This window comes from Anguilla anguilla, chromosome 7, assembly GCF_013347855.1.
Source record: "Anguilla anguilla isolate fAngAng1 chromosome 7, fAngAng1.pri, whole genome shotgun sequence".
In the NCBI taxonomy this organism is placed as follows: domain Eukaryota; kingdom Metazoa; phylum Chordata; class Actinopteri; order Anguilliformes; family Anguillidae; genus Anguilla; species Anguilla anguilla.
The window spans coordinates 7,802,479-7,822,073 of NC_049207.1; the positions used below are offsets into that span (position 1 = coordinate 7,802,479).

At 45.7% G+C, this 19,595-nt stretch overlaps 1 protein-coding gene across 4 annotated transcripts in view; it reads left to right on the forward strand.

Annotated features, from left to right (window-relative positions):
- The window catches only part of sfmbt2 (Scm like with four mbt domains 2), a 68,230-nt gene that overhangs the window by 38,033 nt on the left and 10,602 nt on the right, over positions 1-19,595 (forward strand). For all 4 annotated transcript variants that reach the window (XM_035425827.1, XM_035425830.1, XM_035425829.1 and 1 more), the window contains 8 exons: positions 3,710-3,811; positions 5,891-6,038; positions 6,315-6,397; positions 8,291-8,417; positions 11,708-11,821; positions 15,539-15,581; positions 16,583-16,650; positions 17,239-17,378. In XM_035425827.1, the coding sequence (XP_035281718.1) occupies positions 3,710-3,811; positions 5,891-6,038; positions 6,315-6,397; positions 8,291-8,417; positions 11,708-11,821; positions 15,539-15,581; positions 16,583-16,650; positions 17,239-17,378 (825 nt within the window). The remainder of the gene's footprint in view (positions 1-3,709; positions 3,812-5,890; positions 6,039-6,314; positions 6,398-8,290; positions 8,418-11,707; positions 11,822-15,538; positions 15,582-16,582; positions 16,651-17,238; positions 17,379-19,595) is intronic.

Genomic DNA, 19,595 nt, shown 5'->3' on the forward strand with positions numbered 1-19,595 from the left:
ATTCCTCAAAACCGTTTTGTCTGTTGATATGTTTTTGTTGGCACGGTTCATCTCAAGCCAGGTCTGATCATAAGTCCCGCCTGTCTCTTCTTCCTGAAGCACCATGAATTCCCAATCGAAAGAAAATGTCCATGTAAGACAGTAAAAAGCTCATTATTAGCCAGTGAAAAACTGCCATCTTTATTTTAACCAGATTCCATTTCTCCATTTAGCTGACACTCTGGTACTGAGGGATTTACACAGACTAGTTTTACATACAGTTTGTTTATACTGCTGGATACTGTACTGAAGCAGTCCTGAGTAGGAACCTTGCTCAAGGGAACAATGGCCAAGGGGTAACAATGGCAGTGGGGAATTGAACCTGTGACAAGCCCACTTCCCTAACCATTACGCTACACAGCTATAAATGCTGTGCACTGTGCTAACTGCTTACAGTAGGTTTTAATAACAGATTCTAATATGGTTTCTTCTGTTAATCGTGTGAGCATCCTGTCAGTGTACTGCTTTATGACAAATTTTGCATTACTGTTCGTGCTACTGAAGCTAATTGACATCTTGTGCATCCACTGCTGGGGTTGATAGCGTTTGATACCGTCATGGCCGACTGACTAGTTCTCAAATGAAGAGCTGAGAGTGAGCCAGTGCTGAGAAAGGCTTTCAGGCTCGCTGAGCATTATTAGTTGAAGAGGCCTGACAGTATCATGTGAAACAATTTTCGTTGGACTCGGAGCTGTGTACAGTAACTAAGTGCACACTGAACGGCCCAGGTCGGCCTTTCTTTCCGTCGCCGTGGCGACTCTCTCGTTTCTCGCATTGCAAAGGCTCCTGGGTTGTTAAATTGGACATTTAGAGAAGAGATGCTGTTCCCTGCGGGCCACGGCAACACAGACCCCGCCAGTCACCCTGCGACTCAGCAATAAATACATATTTCACCCCCGTGCTGCAGCAGCGAACATCAACTATATCGAGCTGCCGTGTGATTAATGCTCTCACTACGCGGTGCTTGCCAGTGGCATTTTGAAAAACTATTTTTATTCGCAGGGACAGATTGAAGTGGGTTTTCATTTCGCCCGTCGTCCGCTCGCGGACGTTGCGGAGAGCAAGCGCACTCGGCCGGCAAAACGTATCTGCGGCTCGTTCGTACACGTGTCCTCTCATTGGAGCAGGGCCTCGGCTGGTCTGTAATGAGGGCTGGGGTGGGCGGGGCCTGTCGCCGGGGCTGCACAGAGACTCCGCCCCCCCCGGCCTCATGATTCCGGTCTCCATGCCGATAGGAGAGAGAAACGTGTGAGCTTACCCTGGGCTTCTGAGAGACTGGGATTTTTTGGAAAGGGTAGACTCTATTTAAATATTTCTCTCCATGGCAATGAAATGGGATGAAAAGGCTTTGACTTTCAACCTCTGTCCTTTTGGCTATGTTAATACATGAAAGGCAAAAGAGAAAATGGGAAACTATGGAAAGATATACTTTTTCATTTGATTCATACCCTTGATTGATTGGGACCCAAGTGCCTAGTTGATGAATTAACAAATATGCTTGCATGGAAGTCCTTAATTAATCTAAGATTCATATGCATTTTTTCTCTTGCCTACATTTAAAATGCCTGACCTGGAATGTTCTTTCTATAGTGAGGGAAGCCTGTTGAAATGCATTCTTGTAAATTAAATAGATCAGGCCATTTTTTGTGGTCCATTGTCCATTAATGCCTCATATCGGCCTTTCGACCCCTGATCAACTGATGACTGTTTTTCTCTTGCTTCCCAAACACAAGTTTAAAAGGTGATTGTATGGTCTGGCCTTTTTTCTGAAGAGCTTTTTATGGTCTATGACCATAGATTTCCTCCCAGCGTTTCCCCCTGCCAATTCACACTCGTGTTCACCGTAGGCCACTTCCTGACCATGTGACCTACTGTAAGTGGGAACGACTTGTCGGCATGGTAATCAATTACTGACGGCAGTGCTGTCATGTCCGCTTGCGAGCAGGGCAAGAGGCGGGATCACAGCTTTTCCCAACAACACAAGGATTTCACTTCAGAATGAAGAGATTTGGAGCAGAGGGAGAGAGAAAGAGAAGGAGGAATGTTTGGGAGAAAGCGGTGCTCACGTTTCCATTATTATAGATTTATGTGAATTTTCAATTCTAATCGAAATGGCTAATCGAAACAGCTATTGTGTCCGTGAAAAATATAGGGTGGTTTTTGTTGAGAGTTAAGAGAAATGCGTAATTAGGCTGTCTAAATGTGGATTAAGACTGATGGAAACAGCTGAAATTCACATAATCCTTTCCCTCACACAACTGCCTCACACAACCCACCGTTCTTTCAATGATTCACTCAGATGAGCAGCTTCCTGGGATCAAGGCATTCTACCTTTCATTAGCACAGAGACTCAGAAACGGCCTTTCACAGCAGATCTTTTGCACAAAGCTTGACTTGACTGCTGGTCGCACTGCAAGCTGCTAAATTGGTTAAACTTCTGCCTCTTCCTCATTTGACCCTTTAGCTTAAGACGCAGAATGGCAGCACCGGAGACGGTCGAACACTGCTGTGAGTCAGACCTACTCCAGCATGCCAGAGCTGATTAATATTCCAACACTCAGACATCGGCTAATTATGCCTACTCATTTTGTGGGCGTTCAAGGTTGGATAGTTGATACTTATTAGAAAGCAGAGCCCTGCTAGTCAAATGTTGATCAAACAATAAGACACGCCCGGCCGTCCCTCTATTGAAAATAAGATTCAGAGGGCGTGAGGGTAAAAAAGGATTTTCCTGGCGTTCTGCGCGCTCGTTCGTCGCCACGGGAGACCGCGGCGTCACGCTCGGATCCGGATCCTTTCCGTTTCACTCGGGGTGCGGGCCGGTCGGACCAGATAGCGTTTCGCTCGTCTGAACTTGGCGCTGGAGGGGGGGGTCACGCTCGTTTAACTGGTGGAACTCGGTGATCGAGTTGTGACCTCCGGGGCCCTCTGGCTGCTTAGCGCCCGCGCGCGCGATCCGCATTAACGTCCTGTTTTGGATGGATTACACTCGGCCCCGTTTATTACAGTGTAGCCAAGCAGCACTATGCTTCTGTGTGATTTCTTTGAATGGTAACATAGAGTACGGTAATCGTTTTGAAGCTGTGTTCAAGCTCTCGATGCAGGCTCTGCATTCTTTGTGTGGTCTGTACTTCACTGTAGTCCAAACACGAGTTACCAGTGCACCAGTGTGTGTGCGTGTTTGCATGTGCATTTGTGTGTGCATTTGCGTTTGTATTTCGGTTGTGTGTATGTTGGAGTGTTTGAGTGTGCTTTTGTGTGCGCATTTGCGTTTGTATTTTGGTTGTGTGTATGTTGGAGTGTTTGAGTGTGCTTTTGTGTGCGCATTTGCGTTTGTATTTTGGTTGTGTGTATGTTGGAGTGTTTGAGTGTGCTTTTGTGTGCGCATTTGCGTTTGTATTTTGGTTGTGTGTATGTTGGAGTGTTTGAGTGTGCTTTTGTATGTGCATTTGCGTTTGTATTTCGGTTGTGTGTATGTTGGAGTGTGCTTTTGTGTGTGCATTTGCGTTAGTGTTTCTGTTGTGTGTATGTTTTGGTGTTTGTGTGCTTTTGTGTGTGCATTTGCGTTAGTGTTTCTGTTGTGTGTATGTTTGCGTGTGCTCTGATGTGTGTGACTGGATAAACGCCCAAGTGTGTGCGTTATGCTGACTCATCGCTCCGTGTCATTCAGGATCACGCAGACCTGCGCGAACACGCCTTCCGGACGGGGATGAAGCTGGAGATGGTGTCACCCCAGGAACCGTTCCACATCTGCCCCGTGTCCGTGACCCAGGTGAGCCAAGCTGGCCCAAACATCAGGCCAAATCAAACCAAGCATGCTGGACATGTTTCATGGTGTGTCAGAGTAGGTCCAAAGCCAGACCTTCTCCAGTAAGTGAAGGGTTGTTGGACAGAAACAGGGTTTGTTTGGGTTTATATGGCTGGATAGTGATTTTCAGAGAGTAGCCTATACAAAAATGGCTGACCAAGCACAACTCACCACGGACCTCATTAAACTCTGCGGGTCAGGGATCCTGAAGACACGCGCACACACACACAAATGCACAGGCACATATACACGCACACACCCACACACACACACACACACCCACAAAAACACGCACGCACACATACACGCATACAAACACACCCACACAAACACGCACGCACACATACACACACGCATACAAACACACACCCACACAAACACGCACGCACACATACACACACGCATACAAACACACACCCACACAAACACACACCCACACATGCACAAGATTCCCTGAAATCATTATTCCTTTGCTGCTGCTTGCGCCCCTCAGCCACAGACCTGTGGCTTTATTCCTGTCCCACCTCGCTCTTAGTTTTTAACTGAAGAACTGTCCCTCGAAAAAACTGCTCCCCCTCTCCCCCGCATCACGTGACCTCGACCTTGGAGCAGAGCCAGTGGATAATTGTGCAATAAGAATCAGCCCGAGTTGCAGTTTCGATTCTGTGGAAAAATTCCTGGTGGCGCATTCTTCCAGTCGTACGGGTTCCTGCTAACAGCGCCTCCAGTGCATTTCCTGTCACCTGTGGCGTTCGCTGCTTTTTTCAGGGTGTGCTCATTGTTTCGCGTGTCTCCTACCGGTCGCTGCCCATTAACGGCGAGACGGGCCCGTGGCGCATAGATTAACATGGCTGTGGAGAACACGTAGATATCCACAGGAAAGCAGTTTGCATTGCGCTGTTTACAAAGCTTCCTGTTTGGTGTGATCAACCGTCACCGTGTTCTTTGTCACCTCCTTCCTTCTGGAATAGCTTCACGTTTTGACGAAAGGCCGGGTGGTCTGTTCCTCGCAAGAAAGCTCGTCTCTGTTGGTGTGTTTGACTTTTGTGGAAAAAGCTGTGCAGTGTTTGTTTGAATGTCTTAGGCCATTGTAAATTTGCTTAAGAACCCTCTAGTTGTTATGGATTATTTCTGTTGACAGGCTTGCGCAATACTTGCTTGAATTGATCTCTTTGCACACTGTGAAATCATTTAATAACGTACTTCTGTTTTTGTTAAGATTATTAATCCATATTTATATGGTTCTAGTTTTCCTTTTCTTAAAGGAAAAGAGTGTGTAGTACTCTGCCATGATGCTCTTATAAAAATATTTTATATTAGAAAAACACACACCTTCAGGGTTGATTCTGGAGAAGATGTCTACTGATCTCGTTTGTAAGCTTAATTGAATTTGGTTAGTCATTCACAAAAAGGACCAGACATGTGGGCCCATTCACACACAATAACTGGAACACATCTTATGCAACAGACCCCCCCCAAAAAAGATATTTAACAGGGAATTCCCAGATTGCGTATCATGAAAATACCTGACTGAGAATACATGTGCAGAAAGAGAACCATCTGTAATCTGTATTCTGTACGTGTGTCCACCTTCACAGAACGGAATACTCAATATATGTTCTAGTGTTTTTTAAAATTTTCTGTGTAAAAACTTCTCTTAGATTTTTTTTCCTACAAGAATTGTGAATACCTGTTACTACTTTGCGTCAGTTTGTTTTGGCTCGTCAGATCTGGGGGGTGTGAAACGGCAGAGTTTCCCCAAAGGTTGAAGCGAGCTGTTTACTGCACATAGTCTTTGTTTGTGGGGGGGGGGGGGGGGGGGGACTGACGGCCCCCTCAGTGCCATGGGCGTTGTGATTGGTTTATCCCTCCACCGGTTTATCGCCGGTCAGGGATTTGAAGTGTGCCACGCTGATGGCATAATTAAGACCAGGACACGTTTGTGAAATGAAATGGCTCCCATGGTCAGGTATTTCAGAAAGCAAGTCATTGCAGGAAGTTCTAATTATCGATTATTGACGTTGGCATCTGTTGGCACTCCAGGTCTACAATGAGAACTACTTCCAGGTGACCGTGGATGACCTCACCACTGAGGCCGTGCCCTACTCTGTGGTGTGCCACGCTGAGTCCCCTGGCATCCTGCCCACCCAGTGGTGCCTTAAAAATGGGGTGAGCCTCGAGCGCCCCAAAGGTAAGACCTCATCCCGTGCCCAATAGCTGCCCTTTGCTGTACACAGTAAAATGTCCAGTGTTAATTCAACTCTTAACAGTGGTAATTCAACTCTTAACAGATAACACTCTAGAATATGGGACCAAGTGTTGTCTGTTTATTAACAGTTGAATTAACACTATCAGAGTTGAATTAACACTGGACATTTTACTGTGTAGCAAGCCTGAAACTGCTAAGTAAACTCTCTCTCTCTCCTCCCACCATCTTCCCTGGCTCTCTCTCTTTCTCCTGTATCAGGTTACCAGAGCCAGGACTTTGATTGGGCAGATTATCTGAAGCAGAGTGGCACAGAGGCCGCCCCTGATGCCTGTTTCCCAAACGTAAGGAAATTTTTTCGGGGATGGCATCCTCGCTGACGATTGGGCAGTGACTGTGAGGATGATGTGATGAAAGCACTGTACTGAGTCCTGATTGGCTCCCATTCCCTCTACACACCTCAGCGTCCTGAACAGGCATTGTGTTATGTACATTCTACTCTTTGGGGTGTTACAGACGAGCAGTAGATGAATTATACTGCAGGCAAAATGATTCCTTTTGATGGACTGAATAGCCTTTTCTCACTAGAAATGTTCTTGAGTTTTGATTTATCGATATTATAAATAGTAATGGATGTATTTTTTTTTTTTTAGTGTGCTTTAATAAAATGCACCATTGCCTTCGGTCTGACAATTAATGACAGCATTGCTCACCCAGCACGGGACTTTGATCTTTTGATCTGAAAAACCGCTGGTTGATTGTTCTCAAGGCCTTAGGCCACCAGGAAGCAGGAAGCTGCCACGTCTAACTATTTCAGCTCGTAATAAACAGCCAAACACCAAAATACACTCATGTGAATCGCTTCTAAATGTGCGTTTAAATTTATATTGCCAGTCACTCTGCACCAGGAGCCGGGGAACGAAGGTTTTCTTTCTGTGAAAGCACAGCCGTGCTAGGTGACGCACGCGTGTTATGTCCCATAACTGTCACGTCAAAGTACATAAATACCATTTCCATTCAAAATATGTTCTCACGAGTGGAGGAGAAGCTATTCACAAAATGGGATCCATGTGACCCGGAGCTCACACAGACGCATACTTGAGAACGGAATCATTTTCGAACACGACTTTCCCGAGTCGAAAGGGGTTTATTGAACCAGCAAATGCTGTTTCAGCCTTTTTTTAAAATCCGACGGAGTCCAAAACAGTTCTTTTCTCGAATGTCTCGATGCGTACGTATTCCTTTAGTCTGCGCGGGAGAAGGCTCTAGCCTCTGTAATAACGGGTGGGGGGGGGGGGGGGGGGTCGCTGGTGTCTGGTCTCATAATCCGCCCAGCCGCGGCCGTTTTTTTCTGCTGACTGCCCCGTAACTTTGTCACGACCAGTTTGGCGTTTAATCTGATGTTATGAAAAAAAAAAAGGAGGCCCCAGATTACATCTGTCGAGAGAAACAAGTCCCGGCGCATTACCGCTAAACAGCCGGGCCGATGAGAAGGGCCGTCTCCCCCCTGTCCCCGGGGCACTCCGCATTGATTGTTTCATTCACTTAACGTGATTTACTGCGTTGATGGGGCATTTTAACTCTGAAGATGACTAATGCGCCACACTGCATTACGGTCCCAGCGCCGTTTACAGGGAAACAGACCAGTCCCCGCGTTCTCCTCGGCACAGTCTGCCGGCGCATTCGAAGAATGACATTTAAACTACAGCCCATCTCACAAATCAAATTGCTCCGGCCGGTGTATGAATGAATGTGTCTTTGGATGGCTATGATTGTTTTTTTTTTTTCCCCCACACGGAGATTATGACATAAAGATTACGCCCGGCTTCGGATTAGTTCCTGGGGAAGATTTGCATTTTTCTTTTTGTCTCTGGCGTTTTTTTTTTCCTTTTTCTTTTTGTGTTGGTTTGCATTTGTGTGTGTGCATGTTTTGTGTGTGTGTTTGTGTGTTGGCCATTATCAGCCATTGATAAGTTTGTCCAGAGGTTTATCTTTGGTGTGTTAGTGCGTGTGTCCGTGTGTTAGGAGGGGGTGGGGGTGTGTGTATGCGTATGTGTGTGCGTCCAGTCTTTGATACGTTTGTCCAGAGGTTTATCTTTTGTGTGTTTGTGCGTGTGTCCGTGTGTTAGGAGGGGGTGGGGGTGTGTGTATGCGTATGCGTGTGCGTCCAGTCTTTGATACGTTTGCCCGTAGAGCTTTATCTTTTGTGTGTTGTTTTTTTTTTTTCGCGTGTGCAGACATCCAGCAGTCGGGGCTTCAGCGAGGGTGTGTGGCTGGAGGTGGTGAACCCCATGAAGCCCTCGGAGATCTGTGTGGCCGCGGTCAGACGAGTGAGGGGAAGGCTGATGTGGCTAACCCTGGAAGGTGAGGCCTCCTCCGTCTGCCATGTTCAATGGCTCGTGTCTGAGTGGTCCAAGCTTTCAGTCCCTCATGAGAATGCCCCAGAATATGCTGGTGCTAACCCTCGAAGGTGAGCCCTCCTCGTCCGCCATGTTCGATGGCTCGTGTCTGAGTGGTCCAAGCGTTTGTTCCCCCATGAGAATGCCCCAGAATATGCTGGTGCTAACCCTCGAAGGTGAGGACTCCCTGTCCGCCACGTTTGATAGCTTGTGTCCGAGTGATCCAAGCATTCGGTCCCCCGTGAGATTGCCCCAGAATATGATGGTGTATGCCCTCTATCTCACAAGACACTGTGGGAAAACTCATGCCTAGAATGTAAAACATGTTCTTATTTTTATTATTTTTTTTCCAGTGCCGTTAGCTAACAAACTGTATAATGTGGGGTCATAATAGCAGAGTATTACTGTAGGTCTCATTTTTCTGTGTCTGTGTTTTTCTCTCTGCCTCTGCTGAGGAGAGTGGACGAGCCTGCCACCGTGCCCACATTACTCATGGCCCTCAGCTGACGCTTGAGTCATCTCAATGTTTTTCTTTTTTTTTTTGTGTGAAACCACCTCAAAATAAACATGTTTATAGCCTTCATAACAGGATCGCAGGATGAATGTTGAAGCTGCACTTCAGCCATTTTGTCTCGTGTTGTGCTACAGAATAGACCCTTTATATGCCCTCTTTAAAAAAAGACAGGGCCGTAATATCTTTAATGCTGTCGTAAAAAAATAAACCTTGGACGTGTGCTGCGCGAGCGCAGTGCTCCGATCTGGCTCTGGAAAGCTTCTTTATGATCATTTCAGGCGGAGTTATGTTCCCCGTTAAGTCACAGGGCCTTTGTCATAGCAAGGCCTTATGAATAGTTTCATCACCAGCAATGGCTGACCTTTAACTTGAGCTAATTTACAGTCTGAGTTCCTTGATTTTAAGGGACTTCTCTTCTTGCCCATGAATGGGTTTTGTTCCCGGCGCCTCGCTCCTGTGTAGGAGTCACTGGTACCAGATTCGATTAAGCCCTCTTTCGCTTCCCCCCCGTCTAAGCGCCTGGCCTTTCGGTGTCGGTGGTAACGGTGGCGATAAGGGGGGATTCCCGGCTTTGTTCAGCCTCGCGGTTTCGAAGAAGCGTGGAACGGGGGGGGGGGGGGGGGGGGGGGGGGGGGGGGGCGAGCACGGGGAGAGGCTGGTGCCCACTGTTGTAACATATTGATATTTGTATATTTGACTGTAAGAGTTACTGTTATGATCCCTGCGCAGTACTCAGCCATGGCCGTATAAGCCAAGTGGGCATTTGTGGAGCAAGGTGCATTGTGGGACTGGGCGACGAGGAGGTGGGCGCAGCTGGAGGACGACGGGCTGAATTATATGAGGGGGCACGTTCGGCGCTGGAGACGGCCCACCCCCGCAGTTGTTAGCGCTGACAGAGCGGGGGCCGGGGGGGAGGCTAAGAGCGGCATGGGGAGATGAAACAGGAAGTGGCGGGGAGGGGGGGGACGTGTCGACAAGAGGAGGGTGTCAAACCACATCACTCATCTGCATTTATAGAGTCATCTCTGGGTGGAGCTGAGCGGGTCTCTGAGCGCAGAGTAACCGCCGTGTGGAAGAAGCACGCAGTCCTTTTAGCCGTCTGTCTTCTGGGAGGGCGTCACAGATAGCGGAGGCCTTAGGACCCGCTGCAGAAAAAAGGTGTCTGCGCTCTGCACCAATCAGCTCCCGCATGAGGCCTCTGGCCGGTCAAGGAAATGAGAAGCTCGGCAACCACGGCAACCATTATGAGAGCAGTTTCCACAGCTGAACACTGAAGCTGTGTGTCATGCGCGTGTCACATATACGCAAGTCTTAGCGCTTAAAAGCCTAGCCGCTGTCCTGTGCCACCTATTGGAAGCTACTCTGGTTAAAAATGCATGGTGCAGGTTAAGACACAGGGTATTACTGGTTAAGGAATTCATAGAGATCCTCCGTCGGTTGGCGGTCGAACACGTGTTCCCTTCCAGCGTACTTAGTGCCAAACCCAGTTTACTTTCGCTCTGCAGTCCTCTTGCCTGGGCTTTGAAGCGAGTGCATTAGAGGACTGCACCTCAGACTCGGCTGGCGTGGACCATGCAGGCAGCCGTGAATGTAACACTTTCAAATCGGAGCATGACCTCCTTACGTTTGCTGCTGTACAAATTAGCAAGAGCTAATTTCATAACTGGGTTCAGTTCAGTGATCGTAAACTTCATTTACATTTATTCAGATTCGAGCTCCATTGCTAAGAGCTGCGCTGTCAGAAGCCGAATCGGCCAAGAGCACAGACCATGTCCGTGTCACATTTGGGGAGGGGGGGGGGGGGAGTGGGAGATGGTTGTGTGTACACAGCAATTTACAGTGTAAGGGACCATAAGTACATCCACCTGAGTTATGTCAGCAAGCCCTGCCTGGACTGGCTAACAACATTCCCAGACCCGCGAGTTTATGTGCAATATAATTAAAATACAACTAAATACAACTTCAATTATGCCAGCCTTAGAACCATAATGCAAACCATAGGCTCATACAGCAAGCATCCATATGAAACCATAAAGCATTCTATAACAGTCCGTACCTAATTAGAGAAGAAAAGCGTGGGATGTGGGAGTAGGGAGCGGGGACACAGGGTTATTTCATTTTCCCTCTATTCTATGTTTCATTGAAGTATAAGTACTGTTACGTGATGGTATATAGAATCTGTTGGAGCATGTTATTTATTAATGTTTCTGAGAGCATGTGTTCTGTAATGCATTTTTTATTCCCATAACCATTTTTTGTTGCCTCTGCATATGCATGAGGGCAAACGGTGAATTCACGCTACTATATTTACGCAGTTAATTTGAGCTGAAATTATTGAATTATTTGGATTTGAGCTGAAAATATTGAAGCGTGATTTGAGTCAAGGCCGGAATTATTTGGGAGCTGGGGATATATATTTAAAAAGCTGGCGTAGCAGTGATGCTGGTCCTGCTGGGAGGACAATATCCTAATGCCTCTCTCTCTCTCTCTCTCTATCTATCTCCCCCCTCTCTCTTTCTCTGACTCTCTCTCTATCTCTGTCTCCCCCCTCTATCTCTCTCTGTCTCTGCTTCTCTCTGTCCCTTTCTCTCCCTCTATCTCTCTCTCCCCCTCTCTCATTCTCTCTCTCTCTCCCCCTCTCTTTCTGTCTCACTCGCCTCTCTCTCTCTGCCTATTTCTCTCTCTTTCTCTCTCTCTCTCCCTCCCCCTCTCTCTCCCCCCCCCCCTTCTCTCCCTTGCAGGTTTGGCAAAGCAGCTCCCTGAGATTGTGGTGGATGTGGAGTCTATGGAGATCTTCCCAGTGGGGTGGTGTGAAGCGAACGGATACCAGCTGACTCCGCCCCACCGGCCTGTGTGTGCGTATCCTGTCACCAACCGCCGCCGCCTGGCCTGGTTTTACAGCTTCATCCAAACGCAGCGTAGCCACGGCTGTGAACTGAAACATACAGATCAAATTCTACACATTCTTTTTAACACCTAGCAAAATTACACCCCCCCCCCCAGGAAGTATAGTTGTTTAGATGCTTTTTGTGAATATCTGTAATACTGTAGTGCTTTTAAAAGTTTAAGCATGGCCATACACTCACCATGCCCAACTGAAAACTATTTTTATGCTCTGAAAATATTATGTCTACTGCAAATTTGCAAGTGTGCAGGCTAACCTCTATACAGCCTTGGTTAAATTCATTAAGCATTGTATGATAGTGGTAGTCTATGATGATACCATGGAAACCTTATAAATGTTCTGATGGTTTTGATGGTTCAAAGATGGGTGAGAACACAAAGGTAATTCCTTTACTGGAGTTTACTCACCTAATTTTCACAGGTAGTCTCTGCTCCATTAACTGATTTCTGGAACATCTGTGTGAAAGTGTAAATAAGTTAGTAAGAGTTTTAAATTATGCTGCCAAATTAAGGACCCTAAAAAACCTCTGGTTGTTATCTCTCAGTCCTCAAACATGCAGGGTTCGAGCCCTCTATTTAGAGCTGTGTCTCAAGCAATCATTCAATTAATTGCAGGCAATCATTTACATTACATTACATTACAGGCATTTAGCAGACGCTCTTATCCAGAGCGACTTACACAACTTTTTACATAGCACTTTACATTGTATCCATTTATACAGCTGGATATATACTGAAGCAATGCAGGTTAAGTACCTTGCTCAAGGGTACAACGGCAGTGTCCTTACCCGGGAATCGAACCTGCGACCTTTCGGTTACAAGCGCAGTTCCTTACCCACTGTGCCACACTCCGTCCATTTACCACTTAATCAGGTGCATGAGTGGAATACAAGCGCGATGCTCATGCCTGTTGTCCCTTATCATGTCTATCTAAATACGGTGTATGAGACAGTGCAGCAATGAATTAAAATGTCGCCCAGCAATACTCAAATATTTTATTATCTATTACTTTGTTGGACGTTTTAATAGTTTGACAGTTTATTGTTCTCTCTGTGCTGTGAACCTGTTGTGCTAAAAAGCGTTCAATATGTGTTCATCTGCTGCTTAAGTTAAGTTAAACTTTATTGCGGTTACATACAGTATGTGTAGCTGAGGCTGTGCAAAATGTTTTTTTTTCTTCTGTCATTTGTGATTTTATTGCAGGTCTCGTGCAACACCCTTGTGAAATGTTGTTTGGAATTTAGAAGTATTGTTTCTGAATTCCTCATCTTTTGTTACACACCTTAGCAATGGGTATCTTTGGTTGTGCGACGAGGGGTGTGACTGTTATGCAAATGAGTGGGTGCCGGATCAAAATAATGGCGTTTTAAATAGCCTTGTGCAAGGGAGTACAGTGTGAAAAGTGATAGTTAATAGAATTGCAGCTGTGCCTGTTGGTTTATTCATGACGCGGAGTCGGCCGAGGGAAAGGGAGAAAAGCCTGAGGAAGATTAGGCCTTTGTTGCTCTCTGTCAGAGCCTATTGTGGGAAAACATGCATTTCAACAAACACGAGCTGAATGAATGAATTTTATATCGTATCGCGGAGGGAAAAAAAGGGCCTGGCTAAACAAATGGCGGATTATCAACTTGGGGCACTGGGCACGGTTCTCTCTCTCTGCCGGTCTGTGTGGCGGTTTGGGGCGAGTCGCACTGGGGTCACAGGAAAGTTATTTTGTGGTGAGACTGAGAGGGCTTTTTTTTTAATGCCACCACGACGGTACAGCCGTGGCCGGAGGCATTATGTTTTCCCGGTTGTCCGTCCTTCCGTCCGTCCGTCCCGATGGTCGTGAACGCGATATCTCAGGAACGCCTTGAGGGTAATTTCTTCAAATTTGGCACAAACGTCCACTTGGACTCAAGGATGAACTGATTAGATTTTGGTGGTCAAGGGTCCAAGGTCACTGTGACCTCACAAAACACGTTTTTGGCCGTAACTCAAGAGCTCATACGCTAATTATGACAAAGTTTCACACAAACGTCTAATAAAACGATGAAGTGATGACATTTTATATCCAAACTGGCTACCGGTTGGCGGAGGCATACAACCGCGAGGCGGTATTTCTAGTTTCTTAATGCTTTGCCCAAAGGCTACGCCTGGGCCCTCTCACCGCCAGAACGCCGAACTGACACCGAGCGTTTCGGCAGCGTTATAAGAACGTTATCCGTCTGTTGGGAGGGAAAAGGAGACATCATGTGCTGTTGTTTGATCCCGCGCAGTGAATGAAAACGGTCTTTGTGTTGGCGGTGAATTATGTCTGCAGACAGGCAGGAGCTGCGGAAAGGGGAGAATCGGCGAAGATAAAATGGCAGATTTACTTCCTTGTTGTTCGGCTGCAGTGAGCCAGGAGGCCTTCTGCGACTAGCGAGGTCTTAGCCTGCAGCCAGACGCGGGTAGACGTGCGCAGATCTCAATAGCGCGGTCTGTCATGGACGGCATCATGGGTTGTAACCCACCGCTTTTTACCTAACCAAACAACGCGCGTAAGGTCAGCCTGGCTGGGGGCTGGAAGATGCAACGAACGCTATACTTAGGAAACAGTGAGTGTGAAAAACTAAGTGTGAGGTGCGGCGTACTGTACGCCTTTCGAAGGAAAAACAAAGATTAAAAGGGGCGTCTCCTCTGCCACAAGCTAAGCTAAAAAAAAAGGACTCGCCCAAGTCTGTAGGAAACGTCTCTCGCGCAAGCCGTTAGGCCTTCAGGCCCCGTTCAGGCTGGGGTTCGGGGGGTCGACGGCGTGTGGGTTCCCTCCATCTTCCTCCCCCGGTTTAATTTGTTTAGCCGCGACAAGCGCGAACACGCGCACGACCTCGGCGGCCTTTCAGAAGTCACAAAAAAAAGCACAAAAAAAGGGAGAAACTTAAACGGCAAACAAAGGGAGAGAGTGAGATGAGGACGTGAAACCGTTACCGCTTTGTCCCCAGGGGCGTCAAACCGGCGCTCTGCGGAAGGACTGCTGCGATCTTGCCCGTCGAGTCAGCCGAATGTGGTCTGTTAGCTCACGGGTATAAGCGGCTCAGCCGGTGCTACGCTTACGCTCTCAAAACAGATGTGTGTTAAAAACAATGTGTAACATATCGTTTTCTTAAACACACTGCCACGGACGTGTTAAGGACATTTTCAACACATTTTGTGTTATTTTAAGCATAGTTTGTTAGAAAAAAATTTTACACAAAAATTGTGTAACAAAAAGTGGTAAATTTGACACAAAATGTGTTGAAAGGACCAAAAAAAAAGTAGTAACACAAAAAGTGTGCTGGATATTAACACATCTCTTTTGAGAGTGTAGTGTCTTTTTTTTTTTGGATTCAGTCCAACAAAAGGTTTTCTGATCCGACAAGACCGAGAATCCAAGAAACAGGAAAATAGAATTTTTTTGTGCATCTAATGATCAAACCTAAAGGTAAATCAGCATAAACAGTAACTTTTCTCTTCCTCGTCCAGTGGAAGAGCACATCTCCACACCATGGAGAGGTTGCCTCTGGCTGTGTCGTGATACTGCAGCAAAGCACAACAGAAAACCTTGTGTGGGAGATGCTTGCCTAGTGCTAGCTAGCTTTTGTGAAAGGTGTGCGGCGTGATTTCTGTGTCTTCGCTGTGTAAATCTGTTTGTGTATCATGTGTTTCAGGCCAGAAACAGAAGAAGATCGCAGTGGTGCAGCCAGAGAAACAGTGAGTTTGTTCGCGTCGTTCTCCCACCTCCCCTCTGTGAATCTCATATTTTTTTATTTCAACGTTCACGTTTTCTGCATTTATATACGTGCTTGTTCAATTTTGTCACTGTTTTTTTTTTTGTTATTGTTTTTCAGAGCTTTATAACTTTTCAACCTTTAAGCTTTGCGAAAAAAAATTCAAAGACATAAGATGACAAACTTTGGATTATGCTAATCTTTATAATTTAAACATGCCACAGCTCTAATTGCTTTGTTTTAAGTTGATCATACAGTGAAAAAACATATTTTCTAAACTCGCTTTAGCAGTTATGTCATTGGGCATTCCATGCTTTAGAATGCAGTAAAATCACATAATTATGCTGTGGAATCACAATGCAAGACAAAAAACTCACGAACAAAGCTTAGCGAATAACCGTCAGATGCGGCATGTGCACAAAGCAGTTTTAAAACCCCGTGTCTTTTAAAAATCGTCATTATTATTATTATTAGTCATGCGATAGACAGAATTAAATTCTGGCTTTTAATTGCCCTCTGATGTAGCATCATCAGGTCTTTGGCCCTATTGGCTGGGAGAGAAAAGAGAAAAGAGGAGGACTCAACACAGGAGTCTCTACATAGGACTCAAGGCCCCTTGACTAGATTTAAGTGCTCCTTATGAATCATCTGAGATTACTGCCTAGCTGCCACCACCCACTCCCCCCCCCCCCCTCTCCCTCCCTCTCACACGCATTCAATTTCAAGCTTTATTGCCTTTACATGCATACCGTAACTGGGGATAATAGCATAATAATAATAATTGGGGAACAAAAATGCGAGAATTGAAACCTGGAAAAGAAGAGTTTTTTTTTTTTTTTGAAACCACAGAAAAAATGTATTCCACTAAATCAATACATTTGGTTCTTTAATGTTATGCAGCAAACTGAGGCCCAGAAAGCATCTCTGAATGGATGGGTGATGATTGATTGGCAGACTTATTGATTTCTGTTTTGTATGTCACAGGTTGGTTCTCCCACAACCCATAGAGAATATACCTCAAAACCTCTGTACAACCGTTGGGTTGGAGCAAGGTATGGTCATAAATAAATCTATATCTAATAAATATTGTAAAATTTATATGTTTTACTGACTCGTCACGCTTGCCTCAAAATATTATTTTTTCAGTATCCAGTGTTCAAATGCATCAATTATTTTCTGAGCTTGATGCTCCTATTTCTATGGCTTAGTGTGCAAGAAGGAACAACTACTGTATGTAAAGATCATTGCTGAGATATTACTCTAGAATGGATTATAAATCACCTCTAGTTCTTCCAGCACAAAGTCTCCCTGGCTGGTTCCTTGAGGCCTTTGTTCTTCAGAAGCTTCACAACGTTTCCAAAGTTCAGAACCGCCGATTCATGTTTATCTACCCTCTAATGAATAGTCAAAGCCATACAATGACCACTTACACCAGGAGCTGTAAGAAACACTATCCATTCCTGGGGGTGGGGGGGGGGGTGACTGCTGAGAATGCTGTTCGTGCTGACCTTTAAAAACTGAATGAAAAATGAGAAGTGTTCACTGAAACATTGCTTTCAAAAAAAAGATGTTTACTCTGCCTTTGTGTGGGTTATTGAGTTCTCTTCTGACTCCCTTCGATCTGCGGTCCGCCTCTCCAGGCTCTCAGAACGGGAAGTACTGCTGCTCGCAGATTTTTGTGAACCACCGCTGTTTCTCCGGGCCTTACCTGAACAAGGGCAGGATCGCCGAGCTACCTCAGGCCGTGGGGCCCGGCAAGTGCACGCTGGTCCTTAAAGAGGTGCGTACCACCGCTTCGCAAACAAGGAGGTGTGTGTGTTTTTTTCCCAAAGAGGTGCTTCCTACCACTGAATTAAAAAAAAAAAAAACAGGGAATTCCCCCCACTGTTCATCGGAGAGGCACGTCCACACAGAAGGGAAGGTCACAGTTCCTCAGATGAAAATCCCCACTGAAGTGCGTTCTGTTTTCTCTAGAACTGACTGGACTCTATTGACAGACTCATTGTTGGGGAGTGCTGTTTTATCGGTTGTTGTGAATGGTAAGGGACACTCACAGAAATAAAGGTATGGCGAAGGGTACATTTTTGTACTTCCGGGAACAAATTTTGCAAATGTGCCCTGAGGGTACAATAATGTTCTGTTCGGGCACTAATAAGTACCTTTTACAAGGAAAAAAAAGGTAAAAATGAATTATGTATTGCTGGCTAAGAGTACCATTTTATGTGCCTATAGGGTACCACCCTAGTGACAAGCGCTCATACTTTTAAAGGCCCTTTTTCAATCCTTTTGAAAAATCATGTCAGTGTTATTCCATTCTATTGATGCGCCTTATTGACTGGATAAAGCCGTCCTGCTCTTTAGGGCTGAACCACAGGAATCTCACATTCTGTCTCAGGTATCTGGAAGAGACAGCCTTTTTTGACTGGACAAATAGATTCTGATTACGTTTGCATGATTATTATTTTTTATATAGAAACACGTTTCTATAAAACTAATACAGAAACTTAATTTAAATATAATAATGCACTCTTATAGTTCATTTGCTTTTATTACCATCAGAAAAAAAAAATGTTTTGCCACTCTGTAATTTATGAGCCGATCTGGGCCATTTTTCACCAAAGCTCGGCAAGCACGGATCGCAAATATTTAGTCATTTTTTTACGTGTGGAGTTGAAAGGTGGATTCAGCATTGCCTTCAAACTCCAAGAGGAATACCGAGGATGCTTGTGTTGCTTTGTTTTGTTGCTTCTTGGCAGACTGCCACATCTGTCTACAGATGAAAAGGTCATGATGCTTTTACTACATCACATGTGGGATTTAGCAGACGCTCTAATCCAGAGCAACTTGCTCTGATCACACATTTAGACGCTCAATCTATTTATACAGCGGGATATCTTACTGAAGCAGTTTGAGCAAAGTATTTTGAACACAATGGCAAGACCCCAGGTGGAAGGTGAACCTACAGCCTTGGGTTCTTAATCTTGTTCTCTAACCCTTGTATCACACTGCCCCCACAGGTGCAAACTGTGTTGAGAAAGTTGGGGGGGCAATATTGGGCTGCCTCAGTCTAGATTACGCACAGTACATTTGTTCATCTGCATTTTCTGTTCTCAGGAAATTATTAAGATGTTTTCCGTGCCACAGTTGTAAATTTCCTCCGGTCCTTCAAAGTTGGAGCCATGTCACCTGCATATTTTACAGCCAATCAGCAGTTGTGTTACTGTAGCCTCTTAGCTCATTGGGGTATGTGAAGACGCGCCCTGGGCAACACCTGTGGATGTCCGCTGGACAGTCGATGAGAAGCCAACAACTTTGACATGCTGCCCTCTGTTGTGCAAGAAATCCATACTACACAGCAAAATGCTAGGATGCACCTGGAGGAGTTTCTCTTTACATAATGTGCTGGCTGCATATCGTTGAAAGTTACTGCGAAGTATATAAGCAAGGATTGTAGTTTATGATTGTGGCTTCTCTGTGTCTGTGCAAGCACTGTGCAGGACTACAGATTTTGCTTCACGGCAGAAATATTTGCATTTGTAAATCGATATCCATATACATGTACTTGCAGAGTGCTGAACAACCCTCATTTCTGAAGTGCTTGTATCTCCTAGGTTCTTCACCAGTGACATGAGTGGTGCCAGTGCCACAGGACCATAGTGCAGAGTTCACAGACATAAATGGAAAAGCTATATGGTTCTCCCTTTCATTACAGCCCAACCTTTGTGATTCATTAATTTGAAGTGATCCTTTAGTCAAATCTGCAGCGCTGTGTAATATCCTAACATGCTAACTGTAGGCATGCTACTTAAAACATGCCACGTGCAGCCAGTAATTTTCAGCTGAGCAAATACTTAGAACTTCCCTTCAGCAGTACATCAGAGTGCATTATCAAATGGAGCACCAGCAGGCATCCGCTAATAACAGAGAAAATCCTTCTCCGAAGTTCAGAATCGAGGAAAGGTAGCAAAACAGTTGGAGAGAGAAGGTCAGGAAGAGC